At 36.6% G+C, this 25756-nt stretch overlaps 1 protein-coding gene across 1 annotated transcript in view; it reads right to left on the bottom strand.

Annotated features, from left to right (window-relative positions):
- Zpld1 (zona pellucida-like domain containing 1) overlaps positions 1–19566 on the bottom strand; it is a 59701-nt gene extending 40135 nt beyond the window's left edge. The window contains exons 1-3 of the mRNA XM_039088739.2: positions 19477–19566; positions 19191–19293; positions 1363–1477 (exon numbers count right to left, since the gene is read on the bottom strand). Of these exons, the coding sequence (XP_038944667.1) occupies positions 1363–1468 (106 nt within the window). The 5' untranslated portion in view covers positions 1469–1477; positions 19191–19293; positions 19477–19566. The remainder of the gene's footprint in view (positions 1–1362; positions 1478–19190; positions 19294–19476) is intronic.
- Positions 19567–25756: the final 6190 nt, after the last annotated feature.

Below are 25756 nucleotides of genomic sequence, written 5' to 3'. Positions count from 1 at the left end.
AAAGCTGCAGCTTTAATTAGTTCTCAGGGTGTGCAGGAAGAGCATGCTGACAGCACTCTGACTTGCACTCAGCTGAATCCAGAGTGTCAGGATCCTATAGATTCTAAGGTATAGAACAAATGGCCAAATTAGAGGCAGCTTGGCTGGGCATTAAAGCATATCAAGGAATTAATAAGTGTGTTAGTTCTGTGAATGAAGTTTAATGATTTTTAAAGTTATTTCTATTAGCTATGCATACCAGAGCACGAAAAATAAGTTTACTTTTAAATAGTTCAGAAAAGGAGTGGGATAAAAGATGGAGCAAAATTATAAATGTGCAGAGTAAATAAATCTGTATGACCAATTTGAGGATGAATATTTTTTAATTAATCTTACTTATGTGTATGTTTGAAGTGACCCATTCTAAAGGTGATTTTTAAAGGAGAATTTGTTTATGACACTCAATGCTATTAAAGCTTCACCTTCACACACTCTGCAGATTCACCTTTTAGCATTTGCCACAATGATTTTACCTCAGAGAAGAGAAGCCCAGGCAATAGATCTGAGTTTATGAAACCATTTGGCCACACTCCAGTCTTGATTCTGATGCAAAACTACCACTTCAACAAATGAAACCATCTACTGAACGCTCTATTCCAGTTTATTACTCTCATAGCTTCCAAAAATGGGAGTTTGGAAAGTATGAAGAATGCAGAATCTTGCACTTCACATGATGGTCTTGAAAATACATTTTCTGATTCTCTGATCTTAACTTTTTAAATATAGAGTGCAGATCATGCAATTCTAACAAACGGATAATGATACTTGTATTAAGTATAGATTACCTCCTTATTAAGTGCTGGTTTATTAACCTGTGTGATTTAGCCACTAATATGGCTAAAATTTCACAACTGTTATATTGATAGGTTCCTGTGAAATTCTTTCAAAAGTTGACCTGTGCAACTTTGATGGTGACACACATTTCATTGAAACAGTATTTTTGAAGTATCACACTAGATTCCACAATTATTTCATTAAATATGACTCCCACATAAATAAATCCACATGTAAACACAATTTTAAAAGTCTGAATTAATTAAGTTGAAAAAAATAAGTCATCGATTAGGCAAATATTTTGAAAGAAATTAGACTCAAAATCTATTGCCCACTGGCCAATATTGTTTCACCTTTGGGAGCAGTCATTATGATATTATTAACTCTGATGACCATTTTGTATATTGATATATATATAAATTAAAATTCCAGAGAAATATGTTTTGATCTTCCATTTGCTCACTTTCTATATGTATCTAGATGATTGACTATTTGCATATAACTGTCCTTTGCAGAAGTAATTAGACAGAAGACGAAGGTCAGACTCACCAGGAAATCTGCTGTGGAGGTTGGCATCACAGTTGTAACTGTTGAACTGAGCAGACCCTGGAAACACTCTAATTGCTAGAAGGAGAAGCAACCATATTTGTTCCATGGCAACAACCTAAGAAAGAGTAACATTCATGAACACATCAGCAGAATCATTCTTTCTTGCTGAAAAGACTGAGGCAGATCTCAGCCTTTTGTTGGACAAGCAACTTATGGCTGACTATACAGTCAAACCCTGGGGTCCATAAAAAGTCATCACAAAAAGTGAGGACAGATTTTTTGATACAAGATTATTTTATTTTCTTGACCTCAGTTTGATAATGGTAAAATGTTATATCATTGTAATAGGATAACTGATTCTAAGTCATACGAAGCATGAAAAAGAAAATAAGAATGTTGTAAATAGAATTAACTCAACCCAATATCTAACCAGTTCACACAATGCAGCTAAACAAACTGGCAGATTTAGAGGGAGCGGTACATGTGTGATCTCAGTGCACAAACCATCTAGCGTATTCAAGCATTCAGTGCACTACTCAGAGAATATTATCAATGACCAAATAACATCAGAAATTTTCCTTCTTTCAACAAAGCAATTCTAGGCTATGGCATTGTCTCAAGAGTCAATCGTTTGTGTAACACTTTCTTGGGGAAGACAGAAACCAACCAAAGACTAGGAGAGCTGGATGTTTGTAACACTGTAGTTACTCCAATGAATGCCTGCTCCTTAATGGGATATGAAGACTAATAGCTTTGCACAAGAACACTGAAATCCTAGGATAAAGTAAAGGAAGTTGTTCTGTAAGATGCCAATGTGGGTTTGAAAAATAAATGGGCATTGACTGAAAGTTCAATAATGTTTTCTTGGATGAGCTTTTATTGGCCTGATGAAGTTAAAATGGCTTCCAGAAATGTTCAATTTATTCCCACAGTCGAGTTTGTACACTGAAAAGGGTGGGGGTCTGGGGGGAGAAAAAAACATCATTTCAGTTAGTGGTTTGTGACTACACATAAATGGCACGAAAAATAAAAGCATAAATGTTTACTCAATCAAGTGCATTTTAAAAGCTTGGGCTTTAGGGGTAAAAATGATGTTTGAACTGCCTTTAAAGATCTGCCTTGTATGATTTACTAAGTCTTCAATAAAAGGAAGGAAATGTGCCTCTCTTTTGAAATATCATTTTAGAACAAAAAGTTTATGGTGAACAGAGTCACTTTGGTGAGGATGTGGGAAAGGAAGGTATGATTTTATTCTCAAAAATAGACTGAAGAAATAATTCAACAGGAACACCCTTCCTTCCGTGTTACCACGTCTCAGTCACAATGCCTCCTCATGACTTCCCTGAGAACAAGTCTTCTAATTCCTTGCGATACGCCATAAACAAAGGGCTCACAGGAATAGCTACCCCACACCCTGGGTTTTGCTGGCCACACCTACATTACCACAGTCTAGGTTCTCAAGACACCAAAATAGAACAGAACAAGCCTGTTCTTTTATAGGTTCTGGAAGATGGCTACGAAAACGAACAGGGCAGTCTGAGTGGGATGCTGCACTGCCACACCCTTACTAATAGGAATTCTATTAAGCCCCCAAATACTGGAAACTATTAACTCCACAATGTTTTCTATACCACCACCACCACCACCACCACCACCACCACCACCACCACCACCACCACCACCCCCTCAAATAGTGCAGCTGATACGTCCATAACCAGGAGTTGTATCTGGTTAAATTATTTTTATTAGACTGAAACCACATCAACCTTCTGTTTTTCAGAAGCAACACGTAACCTTTCAAGCTTGGCTGATCTGACCTATTCCTTCTCATTCATGTTTCTTTGATGAGTGGGTGAGGTTGGGATCATTACTTTACATATAGAAGAGTAAAATGGAGTCTTGGGGAGTTTAAGTGACATGAAAACCTAGTGAAGAAAATGTAATTCCTATCCCACAGTTCCGTTTCCAGTGTTTTCTGACAGCGAGCCTGCTGCAGGAGCTCCCTAAGTACCAACGAACGGTCACTAAGTGAGTCAGCTGCCATCCTCATTTCCAGTCAGAACCGTTGGCTGTTTCCTTTGTATTTCCAACCTTTGTAATATTTAACATATCTTTTCTTCTGCAAGTAATAAACAAATTTTGTCCTAGTGGCAAATGTTTGAAAACAGATATGGGCTTTTTGAGGGAGGCGCCTACTTCTCATTGTGGAAAAAAAAAAAACTTGAGACCCCCTGTGTTTTCTTTTTTTTTAATTTTCTTTTTCTTGGTTATTTTATGTACTGACATTTCAAATGTTAACCCCTTTCCCCCCTCTCCCATACTCCTTCCTCCCTCCCCCTGCTTCTATGAGGATGCTCCTACTCCTACGAACCCACTCCCACCTCAATACTCTGGCATTCCCCTACAATGGGGAAATGAGTTTTCACAGGACCAAGGGCTTTTCTTCCTATTCCTTCTTAGAATGGAGAACAAAATACTCATGGGAGAAAATACAGAGGCAAAGAATGGAGTGGGGACTGAAGAAAACGTCATTCAGAGACTTCCCCACCTGGGGATCCATTGTCACATATACAGTCACCAAACCCAGACACTATTGGGGATGCCAAGAAGTGCATGCTAACAGGGCTCCTAACAGGCTGTGCCAGAGCCTGACAAATACAAAGGTGGATGCCCACAGCCAACCATTGGACTGAAAAAGGGGACCCCAATGAAGGAGTTAGAGAAAAGATTGGAGGAGCTGGAGGGGTTGCTACACCATTGGAAGAACAACAGTATCAACCAACCAGACCTCACCAAAGCTCCCAGGGACTGACCCACCAACCAAAGAGTATACATGGAGGGACCCATGACTCCTGCCACATATGTAGCAGAGGATGGCATTGTCAGAAAATTGGAAGTAGTACACTACCTCATGACCCAGGTATATGACTCCTGGGAATACACCCAAAAGATGCTCCAACATATAACAAGGACACATGCTCTACTATGTTCGTAGTAGCCAGAAAGTTATTTATGATAGCCAGAAGCTGGAAAGAACCCAGATGTCCTTCAACAGAGGAATGGATACAGAAAATGTAGTACATTTATACAATGGAGTACTACTCTGCTATCGAAAACAATGATTACATGAAATTCTTAAGCAAATCGATGGAACAAGAAAGTATCATCCTGAGTGAGGTAACCCAGTCACAAAAGAACACACATGGTATGCACTCACTGATAAGTGGATATTAGCCCAAAAACTTGGAATACCTAAGAAAAATTTCACAAATCATGTGAAGCCCAAGAAGAAAGCAGACTAAAATGTGAATGTTTCAGTCCTTCTTAGAAGGGAGAACAAAATACTCTGCGGTTTCAAAAATAGATGCAGTTAATTGAACCAGTGTACAGAGGGCAGTAGTAAAATATTTGTCATTTCAAAACCAAGATGGTGATCTTAAGACCTTATGATCCCTAATCTGAACACACAGAGAGCTTTAAGGTTACATTTCAGGGTCATCACACTGCTTATTTTCAGTAGCCAGAAACGGTGGTACTGTACATGTATGATCCTAGAAATCAGGATACTGAAGATCTAAAATTGTCATGAATTCAAGGATGGCCCAGGCCACATAATAAGACTTTGTTTCAAAGAGCCAAGGAAAAGAGAAAGAAGTTGTAACAATCTTACTTAACAAACACACCCTGACATTTGTGACACTACTAATAGGCATTAACAACACAAAGGAAGCCCTATGCCCGGTGAACTGGTTTCCTACATATCAATATTTACCGTATTTCAATTTTCTTTTAAAAAAAAGAAAGTTCTTCATGGGTCTGTTTTCTAATTTGCCAACTTAGGCTTAAATTTGAAATGAAAAATAAAGTAGAATCTTGCTTCTCATTTAACTTTGTATACATTGATACAATTCTTTCATAAACACCATTTTCCAGATTTCATTGCAATACATAGTTTAAAGCTTACTTTTCTTTCAACTTGGTATGTTCTAAACTTAGCGCTGTGCTTAATATTCGACTACTCGTGGAGATTTGATTTTTACCCATGCACGAGACTTTAATTGAGTTATCCAGGGTCACAGACTGAGGAAATGGCAGTTGAGAATTCAGAATTCAGCTTGACCTTTGCGATGTTTACACTACAGTTTGATTTCGTTTGGGCTTGTTCAATAAATATAACTAATGTCCTGCTACTTCACAAAGAGTAAATTATATTAATAATGTATACTTATATATGCCCTGAGCAAAATGAATCTGATGATTGAGGCAAAACATTTCTTAATAATTTCTACATAATTTCCATAACTCTATTTCATTTAGTCAGGGAGAGCATGTAGAATATTATTCTTTTTGCAAATTGACTTAATGAAAGCACAAATGGGATGTAAGGGCAGACTGTGTACCAGAATTCTTTAAGGACTTCATATGTACATTTGGTTTAACCAAATGGGCAATTTATTCTCTTTATTCTGGGGGAAAGAAAATAAAGAATTTGAATTATTATGAAACCAGCTCAGGGCTAAACATCCAGCTTGTAGCAGGATTTATTCTCAAAGACTCTAGAAACTACTGCAGTCCATATGTGACATATTAATCCAAAAGGCGATGCACATGGCACTGAATCAAATGAAAATGTAGTATTCACGAAGGACACTTAATCAGAGACACATTTTTCTTTCATTCATTTATCAAGCAATTATCAAATGTTTTCATGTAACTGGTGCTATAGGAGGAACATCAGACAGCAGTAGGAAAATGCCAGCATAGCACTTATATTTTAGTAAACGAAATAAAAAAAATCAATCTATGAGTACAATATAAAATATGTACATGGGGTTAAAAATAGACGAAGAATGAGGAATGAGGAAGTGGGGAAGGATTGCTGAAAGTGAAGGTGATGTCGTCAGACAAACCATCAATCCACACGAGCAGCTCTGAGTTACAGACAACCAGTTCTTCTAGCTAATACTTCTTTTTCTATTTCAGTAGTACCCAAACTTTAAAAAGAGAAAACTTTTTTAGATCATAAATTATTCTCCAGGAATAACAGACACCTTGAAAAGCTGTATCAGCTTTTTTTAATGAAAATGTGAATACTAAGTAGTGCTGAGAAATATTAATTAATACCATGACCTCTGTGACGTGAGTGGAACAGGTACCACCATGAACACTCCTGACACCTTGAGGAGGTACCATCATCACCATCCCTATGACCTGGTAACTGGAGTAATGGGCAGATGAAGGGATTGAACATGCCTGGAAATACCTTTGTCTACACCTGAGAAATACCTTTGCAGAGACAAGGGGGTACGACAGCTTATCAAAGTCCATGCTTTCTAAATTGTACGGGCTTCATATGTACTAGATTATAATATTGAAAAGTGGAAAATGTAGCTAAACATAATTTCCTCAAATGAATAATCAGTCTAAGTTTGGTGCTTTTACACTAAGCTGGATTTGAGAGTTTGAAATACATACAAACACATACACGCACATGCATACATAAACACACACACACACACACACAAATGATTCACACAATTCTGCAGTGTCTTTTTCAGCACCACTGATGCCCCAGACATTGCTCCTGCCCTACTTTTGAGCTCCACCTTCCCCACACAGGTGCGCAGTCTCCAGCTGGCAGAGGCACCTCCCAAAGTTTCTACAGCATCCAAAAAGGGCTCCTCTGCAGGGAGCATCTTAAACAGCCGAAGCAGCTCTGAGATGGTGGGAAAACAATGTTCCCAGGGAAAGCTAGGAGATGAATGTGTGTATTTCAACTGATGTCAAAGTTTGAGGTGAGGAAATGAAGGGGCTCTCCATTCTCAGAAGAAAGCATCAGTACCTAGGTAAAGAGGCACTGATGCTTTCCAGGGAAGCTACTGTCTCGTTGAGTTATGAATCCTGCTGCTGCAGTCTTCCCACTAGGAAAAAAAATGCCTTGGCTCACTCTCCAAAATCACAGGTTTTAAAGTGCTGGAGTGCTGGGGACCGTAATTTTCTAACAAAGAATGATGGTTTTCTTGACAGAATGTCTAGACTAAAGCTCTGTATTGTTTATTTCTATTATGCTTGGACACTAGAGGCAACATATATATGAAAATGAAAACATAAAACCTTCAACTGAAACATCCATTATCATGCACATATATATCCTTTAACATAAAGTGTCCTTGTCTTGCTAAACAAAGAATAAAACTCGCCATGCAGTTCCAGAATCATGCCTCAAAGAAAAAGGAAAATCTGTGTTGCCATCAAGAGCACATTGCAAAATTTTATGGTTCTGAATCTGCGAATGTATATTCCACAAGGAACTACGAAAGTAAAGGCTACTCCTATGAGACAATCTCTGCCAGTATTCTCCGGCACAGAGCCTCGGGTTCATTTCTTTCCTTTGGCCATCTCTTTCATTTGTCTATCTGCTGAGGGTGTCCTTAAAACATCTAGTGATTAACTGATGCACAGTATTTGCTTTAGAACATTTATTCTGTACCTTAATTCGAGGGGAGTAAGCGAACTGACAGATTGAATTAAATCACTTTAAAAGCTTATTTTTTTTTTAATAATTCATCAAGTTCTTCTGTAGTATATTTGTATATTTTATCATTCTGGATGAGCTTTGAAGCCATGCTAGTACACTGACTTTCTCCCTCTTACATGGAGTATAATCATAACCAACTAATAATAAGATGATAATTTTGGTTTATTAGCATAAATGATCACTTCCCTCTAATTAAAAAATTGACTATTAGTATGACTGCTATAAAACGAAAATATGTCTTTCTTAATAGAGATGATTTAGAAAGTATTTACCAGAGGATACAACAAAGGGGTCAGCCAGTGACAAGGATACTAATATGAGCCATTCCATCTGCCTATAACTAATTTCTCAATAATCAAAAATATATTTATGCCAACAGTTTTAAAAGATTGAAATATAACTACATGCCTTATTCACATATATATTCTTTAACATGAAGTATCCTTGTCTTGCTAAACAAGACTATAAGATTTTTTTTCACTATTTTAAATTTCTATGCCAATCCATTCACTCTTGGTTTATTACAAGTAATTGTTAAACATTTTTGTTTAAGCTTGAGACCCAGAGTTTCTGAGGTCCTATTCGATAAGCAAATAGGCATGGTATATATTCATGGAGTTTATAGACTAAAGAGTGGGTCAATATAATACTAATAATCACACATGTGAGAAGTTGCTTGCAAATACATTTCATAATGCTGGAAAAGAAACACAAAAGATCCTTCAGGAAAGTCTAATGGAATAACGTAGTTTAGCTGGAAACATCAGGAAGGGCTGAGAGTTATTCAGATCAAGACTGGAAGTGCTCACTTTGAAAAAATAACGCGTATCAATGACTGTAATTCTGGAAGTAAATTTAAATTTAAGATCTGGAAGGATAATTTGGAGGATTTATATATTTTCTTAAATATTAATCCTTAAAATTCTCAGAATGTATTTTCTAACACATCAATGTATGCCATGCCTCACACAACATGAATCTTGTTCTGACAAGATGGCTCATCAGGCAAAGTCATTGCCACCAAACTTGACAACCTGAGTTTGATCCCAAGACTACCATGAAATAGAAGGAAACAGAATCTTAAAAAGATTGTCCTCTGACATCGATGTACCTACTGATAGCATGTACATATGTGTACACATGCTCATGTGCATGCATGCACACACGTATACACATAAATAAAAATATTTGTTAAAATTCTATACTAGATGTAATTGTATGTGACACTTACATTGAAATGAAACTCAATAAAAGTGAATCTGCTTGAATTGTGTCTACAGTTACATAGTAATGAACCCAGTACCTAGAATAATAGGAAGACTATGTAGTTTGTGATAATTGTGGTTGAATTTATTGAGGGTAAATGCCAGTATGATGTGACAGGCATTAATGTACACAGTATGTGTTTATGATCTTAAGGAGTTTTAGATCAAAGGGAAAATATTTCAGTTTCACCGTCATGTGTTAATGGTAAAGATTCTAAATATTAACTTAGAGTATATAACCTAGGTGCAATGAGATTCCTTATTTTAAAAAAAAAAGCATCTCACCATCATAAAATGCAGTCTAGGCATCTAATAGCTTTCTCCTAGCTTCCAACAGATATTTCCTGGTACATTATCTATGTCCTAGGATGGGAAAAATATGTTACAATTGCAAAAAAAGTTTTTGTGTAAACCTAACATTGGGTTTGGATTCTACCTCTCTTCTGTACTAATTGTCAGTGTGGTCTAGCAAAGTTACAAGATTAACTTATGTCCATTACCTCAAGTATGATGTATGAGGCTACAGAATGGTGTCGATCTAAATAGAGACTGTAAACCTAGGAAGCTTTAGCAGCTGCAGGAGAAAAATCACCTATGCCCATTGTACAAAGCCAGACTTCACTACATCAGAAGGCTCTGGTAACCTACTTCTTCCTAGCCTGACATTGATGTAGATGGTACATGCAGAAGACTCTATCTGTATGTTTTCATCCTACAACACAGCCTCTCTATAGTGCTAAAGAATGTATTAACACTCTCACTTTGGGACGGTTTGGTTCTTCCTTCCATGTAGTATAGTATAGTATAGTATAGTATAGTATAGTATAGTATAGTATAGTATAGTACAGTATAATATAATATAATGTAACATAACATAACATTATAATATAATATAGTATAATCTGAGTAAAGTTTAAATTATATAAAAAAGTGTATTGCCATTGGCTGCATATGTTTATTTAATATCTCTTTGCTGTGGCAATTTTGGTGTTTTTCCTCAAATGGCTTCAGGAAGCAATATTCACAAAATAAAATAGGCCACTGGTAATTTGTACTAATATTTTATTTTGCCTAAAATGCACATTTAGCCCTATGCTCATTATTGTTCCTGGGTTCTTATATTATTTGTTAAGTTGTTTCAGGGGAAATAATAATAAGTTTTGTGGCCTCCCTTTGAATGATGCCAGCGGGGCAAACAAACCACGTTTACCTGTTAGTCATAGGAATTAATAACAAGTGATTAATGCATGGTTTTATGAGTATTCTGAATAATGAGAAGTAAGAATCAGCTACCAAAGTATTTCTAAAATTCCAAATTGAGTTGTTTGAGGGCAGCACAGTAACACACATGTGATGAAATGATGAGTAGGAAAGAATCTGAGATCCACTGAAGTTAGCTAGTTAGAGCAAGGATCATCTTACACAGAAACTAAAGAGAAGTGTCGAACTCAAAGAGAACTTGAAATTTAATATTTTCATTACATTTATTCAGTGTGTGTGTGTGTGTGTGAGAGAGAGAGAGAGAGAGAGAGAGAGAGAGAGGGAAGAGAGAAACAGAGAGAGAGAAAGACAGAGAGACAGGTGAGGTGGGAATGAGAGTCTTGAGCATATGTTTAAGAGTCAAGCCATATACGGAGGTCAGAGAATAACTTATAGGGGTACATTCTCTCTCACTTCCACATAGGTCTTTGTGATCCAACTCAGGTCATCAAGGTTGACAGTAAGGGCCTTTTCCCACCAAACTTTCTCTCCTGCTCTGCTTAATCTGAGTAAGACCATTTGGTTATATTTTACTATTTTTAAAAATCATTCATTCATGGATGACTAAGGGTGTCAAATCTTTTCTCTAAATTCAATTAAAATTACCATCTCATTACAAAGAAATAATTATTACTTCTGACTTTTAAGTAGCAACTGTGTTTCTATTTTAAGTGGGTCATCAAAAATTAATAGTGTGAATTGTACAAAATATTAACATTAAGTTAGTTCAATGTTACATACCTGACATGCCTCCTATCAAGGCTCAAACGTAAATAATCTCTAAATAACTCACTCTGTAACTTCTCTAGGACATTGCACATTCCTTCATGTCACCCCGTCCATGAAATAAAGACCATATGATTAAGTCAATTAATAGTTTATATAACTATATCACACAAGTTTGCTTAATGGCATTTCATTCATTAACTAGCTGGGTTAGACACAGAGAAAGAAATCAGGCTAACTTATTCACAGGATCAAAGTCAATGCTATCAAGTTTGACATGATAGGTTCTGACAGAGAAGGAAGTATTATAGTATTACAACTTAAGTAATACAAGTTAAAGTGATAGATAGCTTATGAGGTTAGGGTCTGGATGGGATGAATGCAATTCTAATGAACTTACAGTTCAGTAAAAGCCAAAGTTGGGAATATAAAGCATAACTCTAGGCATGACTCAGGGCTCCTGCCCCATTAACAACAGTGACTTTGGAAATCTAAAGGACTGGTCCAGATCTAGATACACCTGTGAACCACAGCATGTGATGGCAAACTCTCTAAACTGAAGAACTCAGCACCAGGCAAAGTGACCATGGAGGACAATGGAAGGAAGTGAGCATGGGACTGAGATCTTTGGCTGTGCATCAAACTACAGATAATGTTGTAATTGTAACTAGGCTACTGGGGCATGAGACAAATTTAAACATAAATTCATACAGACATTGGGATCCCTTCCCCAGGAGGATCAACTTGGCAATATTTTGGGGGATGTTCCACTAAAGACTGTGAAACAAAAGCTCATCATGATGAAAATGTGTCTGTGAGAAGACACGTAAACGATGTCTGGCAATCGGCAATTAGTTGTGAAATAAAGTGCAATGAGTATTTGTTTTACTCCATTCACTGGATGGCTCCCCTCAAAGTTAGCCTACAAGCATGAAAAAGCATAGGGATTGGCTATTAAAATGACTACACCTACTTGCTTCCTGGGTTCATTTGTCTAGAATGCCTTTTTCCATCCTCTTACCCAGAGGCAATGTCTATCTTTGATGGGAAGGTGTTTCTTGGAGATGTGGGTCTGGTTTTCTAATCCAATCTACTAGCCTGTGTTATTTTATTGGGGGATTTAGACCATCAGTTAATATTTTTCACATGGGAGGGAGAAAATACTATGGATAATGTATTAGTCTCTAACCTCTTGAAAATGCAAATTCAGAGAGAAGCGGGGTAGGGAGATGATGTAGCAAGTAAGAGCACTTTCTTTGAAAGAAACAGGCAGGATCCAGAAGCTCAGTGACCAGTCTGTCTATCCAAAATCATAAACTTCAGATTCATTAAGAGGCCCTGTACCAAAAAATAAAGGAGGGGTGGAAGGAGGAGGAGGAGCAGGAGGAGGAGGAGGAAAAGAAGAAGAAGAAGAAGAAGAAGGAGGAGGAGGAGGAGGAGGAGGAGGAGGAGGAGGACGAGGACGAGGACGAGGAGGACGAGGAGGACGAGGAGGACGAGGAGGACGAGGAGGACGAGGAGGACGAGGACGAGGACGAGGACGAGGAGGAGGAGGAGGAGGAGGGGGAGGAAAAGAAGAAGAAGGAGGAGGAGGAGGAGGAGGAGGAGGAAAAGAAGAAGAAGAAGGAGGAGGAGAAGGAGGAGGAGGAGGAGGAAAAGAAGAAGAAGAAGAAGAAGAAGAAGAAGAAGAAGAAGAAGAAGAAGAAGAAGAAGAAGAAGAAGAAGAAGAAGAAGAAGAAGAAGAAGAAGAAGAAGAAGAAGAAGAAAAAGGAGGAGGAGGAGGAGGAGGAGGAGGAGGAGGAAAAGAAGAAGGAGGAGGAGGAGGAGGAGGAGGAAAAGAAGAAGAAGAAGAAACAGGATGGAGGAATGAATGTATTCAGAATGTATTTTATAAATGTAAGAAATTGTTAAAGAATTAACTAGTTAAAAATAAGCTGGAAGGTGATACAAAAACATACTGGACATATGCCTATGGACTCTAAATTTGCATGCTGCATGCACAGGCACACACACACACACACACACACACACCACATTTTTTAAATCCATGGATAATTTTTAGAAATACAGATTTCTGTATCTCTCTCCTAGCAAGCTTCTAGGGTTGAGAACCAATGAAATAGAGGAACAGGTTTCTCTGTAATTGAGATTCTCTTTCTCTATTTTGAATTATTTTAGGGTTTTAAATTTTTCTTTTATTTTATGTATATTAATGTTTTTCCTGTATGTGTGCTGCGTGAGTGCTGATAGGAACTGGGGTTATAGACGACCCTTAACCACCATGTGGGTTCTGGAAAATGAATTCTATAGTTCCGGTTCAGCCTTGCTGCTGGGGGGTGGGAACTCGGAGGAGCTCCCTCAGGGGCTGGGCTTGCAGAAAGCACCAATCAACATTCAGTGGGTAGGTAAACATCTAAAATGTGGGCCTCAGATTGAGTGAGAAATGACATAGGCTGAGGCCGAAGCTGTGGTTCCCTAACTTCCAGGTGTCCGGACAATGCTGGAAACCACATGGAGGAGTTGGGAATGGTGGATGGATGTAGGCCCTGCTAGGACAACCCTGGGGCCAGGGGGAGTAGAAACTCCTGCTTAGCTCATCCACAGTTGTCAGAGAACATGGAGTCTTCTATGGGAGACTCAAGTACCATGGCTCTGTAGACAAAGGCTTCCTCCATGTTCCCCAAGCTGGTTCTTGATAAAAGAGACAGTCCTTGGTTCCAAACTGTTTATTGATTGTTCGTCGTGGAAAATGGGTGCATACAACTTTCTCAGGGTGGGCCAGAGATTCTATACCTTTTGCTGGCAGGAATGTCTAGCAAGGGAAGCTCATTGGCTAAACCCTTAGGGCCCATCTAGATACCTTATTTGCATGGAGAACTCTGTTCTAGGCTATATGACCATTGGTCACATCCCAATGTGGGGAGAGTGGTGATGTGTTCCAGGACAGGAATCTGGTAGGGAGCAGGGAAACTCCTACCATCCTTAGATGGGTATCGGTGTTTCTGAACCTTACAAAGTTTCCTGGCACAGTCCACTACCCAACAGAATACAGGTCCTATGAAAGAGCAGCTCTTAACTGCTGAGTCATCTCTCTAGCCTCTAGTTTTTTTGTTTTGTTTTGTTTCAGTGGTAAATAAGCTTTATTTTTACCCATATAGTTAGACTCTGAAAGCACCAATTTTAAGAAAGGACAGTGCTCTCTATCACCACAACTCCATGGCTCGATCCTGCCAGAATCAGTCAATCAGCAGCAAACACACTAATGAAAATACTAGGAACCAATTTTTATACCTTTGGTGTAATTCTGACAAAAAGTAAAAGCCATTGAAACAAAATCATATTTATAAGGAAACAAGTAGAGAGAATTTTCACCTGGGGTTCGTTTCCAGCATAAATATCAAATGTTTTTGTTTCCTTGAGATCCCCACCAATTCTCACCAAGATTCATAAAACCTATCTATTATTGTCTGCCTGAACAGGTCAAGTCTGTAGCTGACATCCTCCTTTCTAACATTTTTCATAAAAAATAAAATAAAATAAAAACTCCAACTCTGTGATTCTGTGATATGGCTAAATAAGTCGGTTCTTATCTGAGCAAACCCATGTTTCTGTTTCCCCCCACCTATCCTGTCTACTCAAGGATCCTTACTGCTCCCCAAGATAAAAAGTTATTTTGCATATCTTTATCCTGGCTCAGTTTGGTTCTTCTGTATGGAGTATGGAAAACAGATACTACTAGTTCCACCCCACAAGTCTCTCTCTCTCTCTCTCTCTCTCTCTCTCTCTCTCTCTCTCTCTCTCTCTCTCTTCTACTTTTCAAGAGTCTTTTTTTTACAACTAACACTTCTTTCAAGACATTTCTACACCAGTACACCCTCCTCTCATTTCAAAGCTGATCATGTCTTTCTTTGTATTCCTGGCAAAGTTTGCATCCCATTGTATAAGAGTAGTCCTAAAACAACTGTACTGCACTGGACTCAAATCTCCTGAAGTCAATGTTATTGGTAATTCTTTGTTGTGGGATGTTTAACAGAGATGATGGCTTTAAGCTATGGTGAACCAGGTTCACTCCCTTACTCAAGTTGTGACCCTCAAAATCTCTCCAGACATTACCAACCATCTCCTACAGACAGAAGTCACCCTTGTGTGCCAACCTTTGGTTTGACCTCTAATAAATCCATAAGTTCCTTAAGAATAAAAACCTGCTTTCATCTTTTTAGTTAGAATCTAGCAGAGGACAAGATGAGCTATAGACTCCAGAAGAAAAAAAAAGAAAAAGAAAAAACTATGTGTTAATGAATGGTTACCTTTTAACCAAAGAAAATGTGGAAAATTAAATGAATCAACATTTAGTCCTTATCAAGACAGTACTTTAGTGTTTAGTTATTCCATTACTAATGAAATTAAAATTTTCAATTTTGTCTAAACATTAATCAAATTAAAACCCAATCAGCTCACTGGCAACTAGAAATAATTTACATTGGGCTAATATGCCTTTAATACAAAAAAGGAAAGAGAAATAGGATTTGTGGTATGAAAATTGATTTAAAATTATGTCTATTTATGTAAAATTCATGAATTAAAACTACTCAAATTGAGTTGATAAATTAACCTCATTTTAAAAAAATACTCAACTGGTATATTTATGTTCTGTACTTTGATTAATTGATTCACTTAAAAAATTTATTCAACTAGTATTTTTGTCCCTCATAAACAATATCAATATTTATCAGCTGAAAGAACCCTCATATATAAATAGCACAATTCCTGATGAAATCTTTCTTGCTTTTAGTAGTGATGGCATTTATTTTGATGGACTTGATAATCCAAGGATTTCAGAAACTGCAAGCATAATTGCACTGCAATTTCAAAGTTTATTCAAAATGAATTTTTGTTTGGGTTTTTGTGTGTGTGTGTCAGAATTTAAATCCATGAGCACAAATACATGTGAGTTTTAAAGATAAATTTTATAAATGATTTATAAATCCATAAAAGATTAGAATACCTAAAGTTGCAAAATTGTTTTAACTCACCATCTGTAAATTTCCATTACTTGCATTTGAAATAGAAAACTTGGCCATGATTACTTTTGAACACCTTAATATTTTCTATCTAATGAGAGATGATTTATCATGAACGTACATTCTCTGAAGCATAAATATCTCTGTCCTATGGCACACTGACAACGTGCTTAGTTGAGACATGGGAAAGGATATGTCTGGATATGTCTAAGATAAGTACGTTTAACAAACCTTACATCATAAAATAAAATACCATGTGGCAACCATTCTTCTCTGTAAAATGGTGCAATTTTACATTTAATGAGGGTAATGTCAGAGAAAGCTTCATGTCAGCCTTATTTTATAGACTCTTAACTTTGTAAGCAATAAAGCCCCTGATTTTTCTTTTTGCATTTTCTCTCATCTCTCATTTAGAGAAAGCAAAAACAAAATATCTATAAGATACTGAATCTTAGATATTGGAGTCTGGGTAACATTTTACACACATGATGATAGAAATCACTAATCTATCACAGAAATCTAGCATCAGCTTTGGTATCTTTGGGGCTTGGAAGCTTTGGGGTTCTTACATTAGGTTCCATTTTTAGGTGTTATTTTTCTAAACCATTTTGAAGATATCCATGCATAATTTTATATTTTACAATTTATTACATTAGTATATCATTTGTAAGTTCTAGACAATTAATTTTAAGCCAAAGAGTCACTAAACTTTGACCAAAGTTTGCCCTTAATCTACTTTTTCTATGACCTGTGACCTACGTAATTTCCACAGTTTTAAACGTTTCAAAGAAAATAAAACAATAACATTTCATTTTAAAATGTAAAAGCTACATAAAATGCAATGTGTTAAAAAACACACTGTTACTGGAACACAGCTTTCTGCATACACTAGTTTCTATGGCTATTTTTGAGCTACAGTGACTGATAAGAGTAGTAGAAATATGAAACATTTTGTGTGTTTTGGACCTTATGTTTTGGACCTGACTAAGATGATAAAAACAATTAGTATATGACTACAGACACATAAGTTTTAAATTCAGAGTTTAGCATGTAATGCATTTCTAAGAAAATTAATTCAATGAATATATTTTTATTTCTTCGCTATTAATATTTTGAGCCTTGGCGAAAGCCACTGGTCATTAGTCTCGGCATGATTTGCATTCAGCATTTGGAAGAGCCCTGTTGAGCTGGCAGGGTTGACGGGCCACTGCTTAAGGTACCTCTTTTCCTCATCACTGAAGAAATGGAAGTTGGCATGCTATATAATTTCCCACTTGAGATCACCTTAGACAGCTAATAACAATGAAGAATAACCCTAGGTTTGTAAAATTTCAGCTTAAGGCTTTCTTTTGCTGTATCTTGGCAAGGTTACAATAGCTACTTCCCAGCTAAACCATTTTGCAGTCAAAACAAAGCACAACAAACCAATCAACCCTAATTTATAGTTTTGAGCTAGTTTACATCTCAGTTTAAATCCAGAAAAACAATGCATAAATCTGGTAAATTAGCCAACAGCAGGAATTTCTTGCAAGCATTACTTGTGTTTTAGAGATTTCAGATGATAGGAGGTATCATCAGTCTCTCCTAATGCTGTCCAGGCCATTGAAAGAGTTACAGAAACACAAGTCTTCGGAAATTTAAGGTTTGATACCATAACATAATAGATTATAGCCCAAGTGTCATCTGTCCTTGATTCAACTGATTAAAATCTACCTTTAAAATATAAATTTCTAGCGGTAAAATTCAGTTATTACTATCTGATCATAAGCCATCTTTGAGAGGAAAATAATAAGCTTCAAATGTCTTCAAGTGTGTAATTTACTGGAATATCTACTCTCGTCTTGTTACATTATTAGGCAACTATTAAGAATGATGGCTATATTTTAAGGACATTTCTAGAAAACATAATCTCTAAAACAAAGTTACATACAGTATATTTTCAAATTTTTATATTTGCTAAATATTATAATTATAAATAAAAATTACTTAGGGACATGGAAACCTTATACCTAGATACTATGTCTCAAGTAAGAATTTTGAACTATGTCACACTAGGAAAGGCCAGTGGTTGAAAAGAAAATTAATCTGGATTTCCCTGTGTGTATGAAGAGAAATCCTAGAAGTCTAAATAAATTCAACCTCTTCGTTTTCTTTGTAATTAAGAATTGTTTCGCTTTAACCTGTAGACTGAATTATAGGAAACTAATCAAAAGAAGCAAAGAACTAAAAGGATCATCATCAAATATATGGACCCAAAAAGTAAGACCCCACTTTAACCCCAGAAACGAACTAGTTTTGGCAAGTAGAAAATGGAAGGAACCACGGGCAAGGAAGGATCCTCCTAAGAAATGGAAATCAAGGGTCATGGATGGATGGTCATCAGCCATGGATGAGTTCCCACAGGTCATATGAGATTCCAGGTCAATTCTTAACAATGTGAAGCTGGGAGTTAAAATTATTTTTAGCTAGAGGAAAATCAAGTCACAATTATTTTCAATTATCATATCATCTTTGTAACTAGAGAGGATGCCACCCATATCCAGCCAGCTTCTCTGGTGCAATAGAGCCTTGATTAGAAATCTGCAATATAAATTGTCTGTTTGCTTTCACTATCTGATTGTCTCTGGGCTATATCAGGCTGGGAATGAATAGAGACTTGAGTTTATCCCAAAAATATGATAGTACGGAAATCCTACACAACTTAGGACCTCAGGCTTAAAGAAGTTGCTCGAAGAATTGGTCTTTTCTTCAAATCTCATCAAAATAATCACAAAGGACTGCAGTACTCCAAAATCTAATTTTGTATCTATCTTCCTGAAATGAAATGCAGAACAACTTTTTATGTTTCCCAGGCAAACACCTTTACCTATCACCAGAACCAAAAACACTTTCTTGAGTTTTGCAAATGGTTGCCTTGTGCGAGTTACAAAAACATTACTAAATTAAAACAAGTCTTCCAGGCTCACTCTAGGGCAGCCTTAGCAGCTACTTTGAGTGGTTTCAGCGCTGGGCACTTACCCAAGTCCCTGGTTCTGTAGAGTCAGCTGTCCTCCATGTGCCTGGTTCACTGCATGTGACAGTGTTCAAATGCCTACCAAACTTTTTCAGAAAAGAGTCCAACCTTCAAATGAGAGAAGAGTTGCTCATTATGAAAAGTCCTTTCAAAAAAAAAAAAGAAGAAAAAGGCTGGGTTTTTTTTTTTAGACAAGCAAAAATGCTTCCATGGGTCTGAGATTTTGCAAGGCTAATCATCAGCAAATGAAACCTGAGCTTCTTTCAGTGCTCACTTCACTATTTTCCATACCTGCTTTTGATCTTCCATTTTGCGCTGTACAGGAGTCTTGAGTGGTATGTGTGAAGAGAGCTTTGGTCAGCCTGATGAGGGAAAGCCTGCAGGTCTAGAAGGGGGAAAAAATCAGAGTAAGAAGCCTTGGGATTGAATCAGGAACTAATCTGCTCAACTGTCAGTGTCCTGTTGTGCTTTGTGAAAGATGCCTGGTCCTTTCAATGCTACATTTCATGTAGTGATGAAAATGGGATATGGAATATCGTTGTGAAAGCTGGTTTGATGAAGGGTAATAATGACTAAAAGAATGTCAATGCAAACAAATCAAACAGGACCCAATTGTGAAGAAGAAGCCAGACACCCAAGCAGCTGTATAATCTCTGCTTTTGTTTAGGGGCTTCCAACCCCCACAAGCCTTGGGAGCCTTGCACCCGGCTAGAAGTCAAATAAGCAATTCCATTCAAATTGCTCCTATGAGTCGTCATTGGAAAGAAAAGTGGGAAGCTGGGACTCATGATGCCTTGGGTATGCCTTTCAAGGCATTTCAAAGAAGCCACTGCAAAGCTTTACTTTGTGTGCTGTTATTCTTGGGGATAACTGTACAGGAGGAGGCAGCCCATTGTGTTGATTGATAGCATTTCATTTATACTTAGTAATGCCTCTCCTATAAGGCACAGTGTTCAGCCAATCATGCCACTGGCCTATACCTGTATAACACTTCATTTTACTCAATTGACTCAGAGAACATTAGCAACATTTAAGTACTCACTTACCTCCATGTTATGGGCAAGTTGCCTATAGCTATTGTGAATTAGAATTGAAACTCAAGAGTTCAGTCTCTTTAAGATTTCAAGCCAACCCTCGGAATCAAATGCTTTTCCTATATAACAGTAAGTGATTTTTAAATCTAATGTGACCAATGAAAAATAATAGCCCAAGGCTACCCACAATGCCATCTACCTTTTATTTAATATTGAGAGTTTGTTATTTTCCACACCAAGGAAATCCAGGCTCTGTTTTACAAAGGGGTGTCAAATCTCTAAACAAGCTTTATATTCTTCTACATGAGCCAACAAGAGGTATAGAAATCTATTGATTTTTCAAATTCTATTAATATAAACTTCCTTAAAGGGCTGAACATATATCTCAGTTGTAGAGGGCTTGCCTAACACACACCAAGACCTGGGCCCAATGTTTAACACTATATAGCAAACAAATACTACATACATAAGCTTCATTGTAATTTTGTATTTTAGTAAAACCATAGAAATAATAATAGCAGCCCTATTGTATTTGTAATCATATTGACAGGAGACACATCTTTTGTTCATTTTTGAAAGCTCCTGCAGGTCTGTCTGTACAGCGAGGCTTTTGAGTCAGATTCAGGCTTTACTTTGAACCTATACCAGCCATGACCTCTACAATTTTAAGTCTTAAGATGAAAATTCAACAGGTTCAAGTAGCAATTGATAAAAATCCATCATCTCCAGCATGAGAATCGGTTGCTTTAATCCTATGAGAAACAAGCATTTCATAAATATTGAATACTACTACCCACATACTATGCAAGTTGGTTAGCTAAAAAGACAATAATTCCATTAGAGGCTTTCAGCAAGGGAAAGATAAAACAGTTCAGATACAGTAGCTGACATTATTTATTACTTTTTTTCCATTGAAAATGTGGTTCACAACAAATGTCACATATTCTGCAAAACTCTAAGAGAAAAACTTCCAGTTACATATAAACTTTAAGCCATAACTAAAAAAATACCTTGTCCTACAAGTGATATTTTGGGGCTAAATGATTGAGTAATTGTGCTTTCTGATAATATGCATATGCTTCTAGCAGAGAATAATTTTACTCATATCTAATATTCATCAGCATCTGATAGCAATAGAATCAGAAAGCAGTTATTCTGTCCAGAAAAGGACTTAATGATTTATAATCAGAAGGTGTCGGTGCACACCAGTTTTTTCAAGAGGTTGAATTTAGAGCAAGAAGGCGCTCTGGTTAGCAAGACTCTTCAATTAGCTGGCTCTTCTCTAATATTCTTTAAAGGCCATTTAACTACACCCTCAAGGGGTGAGTTACTTCAGCTAGAAAAAGAAAGTGCAAAGCCCTCCCTCCATGGCACAGTCCATGAGAGTAAGCTGGTTATGTAAGTTAGAATTGTGAGGTCATTCTGAGAAGAGATTTGCATCCTTTGTATCATTTAGAACAAATGTCTCTTCAGTATAAAGAATGAGGCTAGATTTTAGCTCTATGATCAACCACTGGATTACAAAGGAAAGTGGCCAACTTGTAGCTTGATTTCTTTGTGCGATGAAATGTTTAGCTTCATGTTCGGAATTCCCCTGTGCTTTAAAATGGGACCAAACTCAATCACATGCAGCAACTTACAAAGACACAAACTTTAGTTTTCATTTAGGATAAAATATTCAGTCCAATAGCCATAAAGTATATTTTTAACTTTATTGCATGTGTTCATTGTTGCATAAGAATATTTTTCATGGCAGTATAGTTTTACATTGAATATACCTTCTACCATTTTTTTGTTTCACTCTCTTCTATTAATCGCCATGATCATCAAAGACCCCACCCCTTCAACCCTTTCAGGTCCAATTCCATTTAATTTTTTATGTTCACCTGGTATACGGATATCTTATGAGCATAACCTAATAGTGTTCCTACTACATGCAGAGTTCAGTACTGTGACGTCTCATGGGTCTCTAAGATACTCACAAAGTTTGTTGTAATGTATGAACTCCTGACTTAGCTCTCATCTCAGGGTTTAGGCTATGCATTATAGACAAATTATAAAGACACATTTAGCTATAGGTTCAATGCACAAAAACCTAAGCATTTCTCAGTTCAACAAACAATCTAAAAATTACTTCTAAATCAAGGAATCCAAAAGCAGAAGTTAGCCTGTATTTGCTGTCTTTGAAGCAGAGTCTCACTATGTAATCCAGGCTAGCCTCGGAACCTGCAGCTATCTCCTGAGTTCTCAGCATACACATGTACCCCTCTCAAACTGCTCTCTCCTTCTAGATCAGCATGAAAGTGCAAACCTGTCAATTAGTTAAGAAGCAAATATGAAACTGAAATCATATTGTATTTACTTTATTCCCAAAGGAGAAAATGTTATCTAAAAACTGCTTAGTTCATAGCTTTAAAGCAGCAGTGGGGAGACTGATGTGTTGTGGCTCTTTGTCGGCATGACACTTCAGCTACTGTTCACTCTTTAGGGCATTTTTAGACACTGCCCTTACATGAATGACTTGATACGTGCTAGACACTTTCTATGAAGAGTCTGTGGTGACTGCAATATTTTCAGTACTATTATTTCTTGGCAGTTTATTTACATGTGGTCAATTCCAGGAACTAGCTTGACTAGGTAACTGATATTGAATAATTTTAAGAAAGCTTTTAAATCACTCTCATATTTGCAAGGCATTTCCTTGTTTCTTGGATTACTTCAGCGTACTTATTTCTGGAAATGCCTGATCAAAACCATTAGACTTAAAAAAAATTGTAAATTGAAGTGCTGATGGCTATTATAAAGCAATTACTGTATCCACTCACCAATATTGCCCTATTTGCCAATAAAAGCACTGGAATTGTGGTTTGTATTTCCAGTGACTCTTTGTTGAAAGCCACAAACTAGATTATGTTAGGAAAAAAATGCTCTAATCACATTTCTGTTGTCATAATAAGGCAACAATATTCCTTTTAAACCAAGGAGTCTAAGCAACTTCTAAGCTTAAAACAGAATCTTATCATATTTTAGTACTTGTGATAGAAGTGTGGACATTTATCCTAAACCTTATAGCCAAACTGGGTGTCATCTCCTCCTTAGAAGAGGAATCATCAAGTACGACAAGGACTGGAAGGTAATGTACATTCTCAAAGTTTGCTACCCAGTTAACCTAGATATGCACCCATCTCAAAGGGAGTAAGAAACATGTCCCAAGGGAGAATGCAGAGTTCCACTAAGGGAAGAAAGCTTGCCTGAGAGCTGCGGTAGCTACACTCACTCCTGCCCAAGGTTTTTATGAAAGAATGCATCGCCCAACATTTCCACAAATCCAATTATCCAAGAAATGTAGCCTTGTGTTGGGAACCATCAGATTTTATACTCCTACCTTGTGATGTTTAGTCATCTGCACGCCGTCAGCCTAGAGGAGGTTTTTGAGTTTCTATTTTCTAAAGTCTGACAAGACCGTATTCTCATCTCACCAGGAAAAAAAAAAAACAGAATCATTTCTTGCTTAAAAAAATGTCTATGTTTTTTTTAGAAGAGTACTACCCTATTAGCTCACTGTGGTTCTCTCTTCAGCTGAAACCTGGATCTTGGTGTCATCTATACAATCATTATTCTGAATATCCATTGGCCCAACATCAAACTTTCATGTACTTCATTGAATCATGTCAAATATGTGACAATTTGAAGAGAAAATAAGTCAAAATATGACATTTTTGATTCAGTTATCTAATGGGTTGGTCATAATATTATAGATTTTTTATACATTTAGAAGAATAGTAAATTGAAACTAGTAGCAGAGTAGACGATAAAAGATAAAGAGCAAAATTAATCAGCTTAGAGTTTCTAGATTTTGAAGCATTATTTGACCTACAGAACATATAGATTGAAATACAAAGTACATGGGAAAGAACTCAATCTCCGACACTTATTTCATGAATGGAATAAAGCATTCAATTGTCTGTCATCTTTTCAATTGTTCTCTTTAGCGCCCTTCCATGAAGTCAGGTTTATAGCAATGAGAGTAATGTTTTTGTGTGTTTGTGTCTATGTATGTGTATTCATATATGAAAATGCTGCTTAATTTTTGTTTTATGTTAGTTATTTATTTAAAACATTTCACAAGACCTTGTAAAAGGCCTTTCTTACAACACGCTTGTTGAAGATATTTTAGCAATGATAAGCCATTATACATCTATAAGTTGCAATGAAGCAATCAAATGTATAAAATGTACCTCAGAACAACAAATTATTATTTTTTTCAAATTGATTTACTTAAAGCGAGAGTCTGAATCATAAGCTTACAAATAAACACATTCAGACATTTTACTGTTAAAAAATGGAAAAACAATGCCTACCTGTCTTTTCATTTCAATTTTGTTGCTTATAGTAAACTCTATATCAAGAATATTCTATTTATTGACTCACTGTTTATTCACTTATCCTTTTACTCTTGCTAAAATCTAAATGTACAGGACAGATATCTTTGCTGTTACTTTAGCAAAAGTCATGCATGTTTCTACTCAACACTATATTACATCCCGTTAGCTAAATAATACTTATTTACATTACCTTCAAATTCTTTAGTTGTAAAAGTCATAGGATCTCTTTGAAAACAAAATTTAATAACAGTATATCCCATCTCGTTATGTCAGTCTCCCCTGAGCATAACCCTGACACACACACACACACACACACACACACACACACACACACACACACACACACATTCTATATGCATGGAATAGTATGATACACTCTATAAATCAACATGGCAAATTAAATACACTCATTGCCCTCATCAGTCCTTCTTATGCTAAGCTCAACTTCTCTTCAGTGTCATTTCACAACTGGTGAGGATATAGTAGACATAGAGTCCAGAGTCAGAGAGTGTCTCTTCTAAAATCATTGTCTCTCTAAGAAGACTTGTAAAACAAGTGTGATGGTTAATTTTAAGTGTTAATTTGGCTAGATTACAAGATTAGAGTTCTTGGCTTTGAATTTCCTGTTCTTCACAGTTGAATGAGCCATTTTTCTTTTAATTCACTGATAGCAGTGAAATATAGATAATAGATAGATTGAATGTACAGTTAGTTATAATATCCTATTGGATCTGTCTTCATAACTATACTTATTGAGCAAGTTAATTTTATAAATGCTGTTACTACCTTCTTGCCTATAATTTTAAAGACAATTTCTAATTTTCAATTTTCTGTGCCCAAAGTGGAGGAATTATTTTATTTGAGACAAATCATTATTTGGGCTAAAAATCTTTGGAATTCTTATACAGTCATCCATAAATTCCCTGTCTGTTTTGCTTCCGCTCCAGGACAGAGCATAAATTCATGCTTGTTTCACAAGGCCCAGTTTAGAAATTAAATCTGGGTAAGTATTCACTTTAGAGCAATAGTCAAATGTGAATGTGGTTAACTGCATTGTCCAAGCATAAATAATTATTTTGAATCATACTAGATAAATTCCAATGCTCAAATTGAATGACACAGTTTATTGTTACACCGTGTATTAAATAATCA

The sequence above is a fragment of the Rattus norvegicus genome, chromosome 11, assembly GCF_036323735.1.
Source record: "Rattus norvegicus strain BN/NHsdMcwi chromosome 11, GRCr8, whole genome shotgun sequence".
Classification (NCBI taxonomy): domain Eukaryota; kingdom Metazoa; phylum Chordata; class Mammalia; order Rodentia; family Muridae; genus Rattus; species Rattus norvegicus.
The sequence above is the reverse complement of the archived record's forward strand: the minus strand, read 5'-3'. Positions and strand labels throughout refer to the sequence as shown.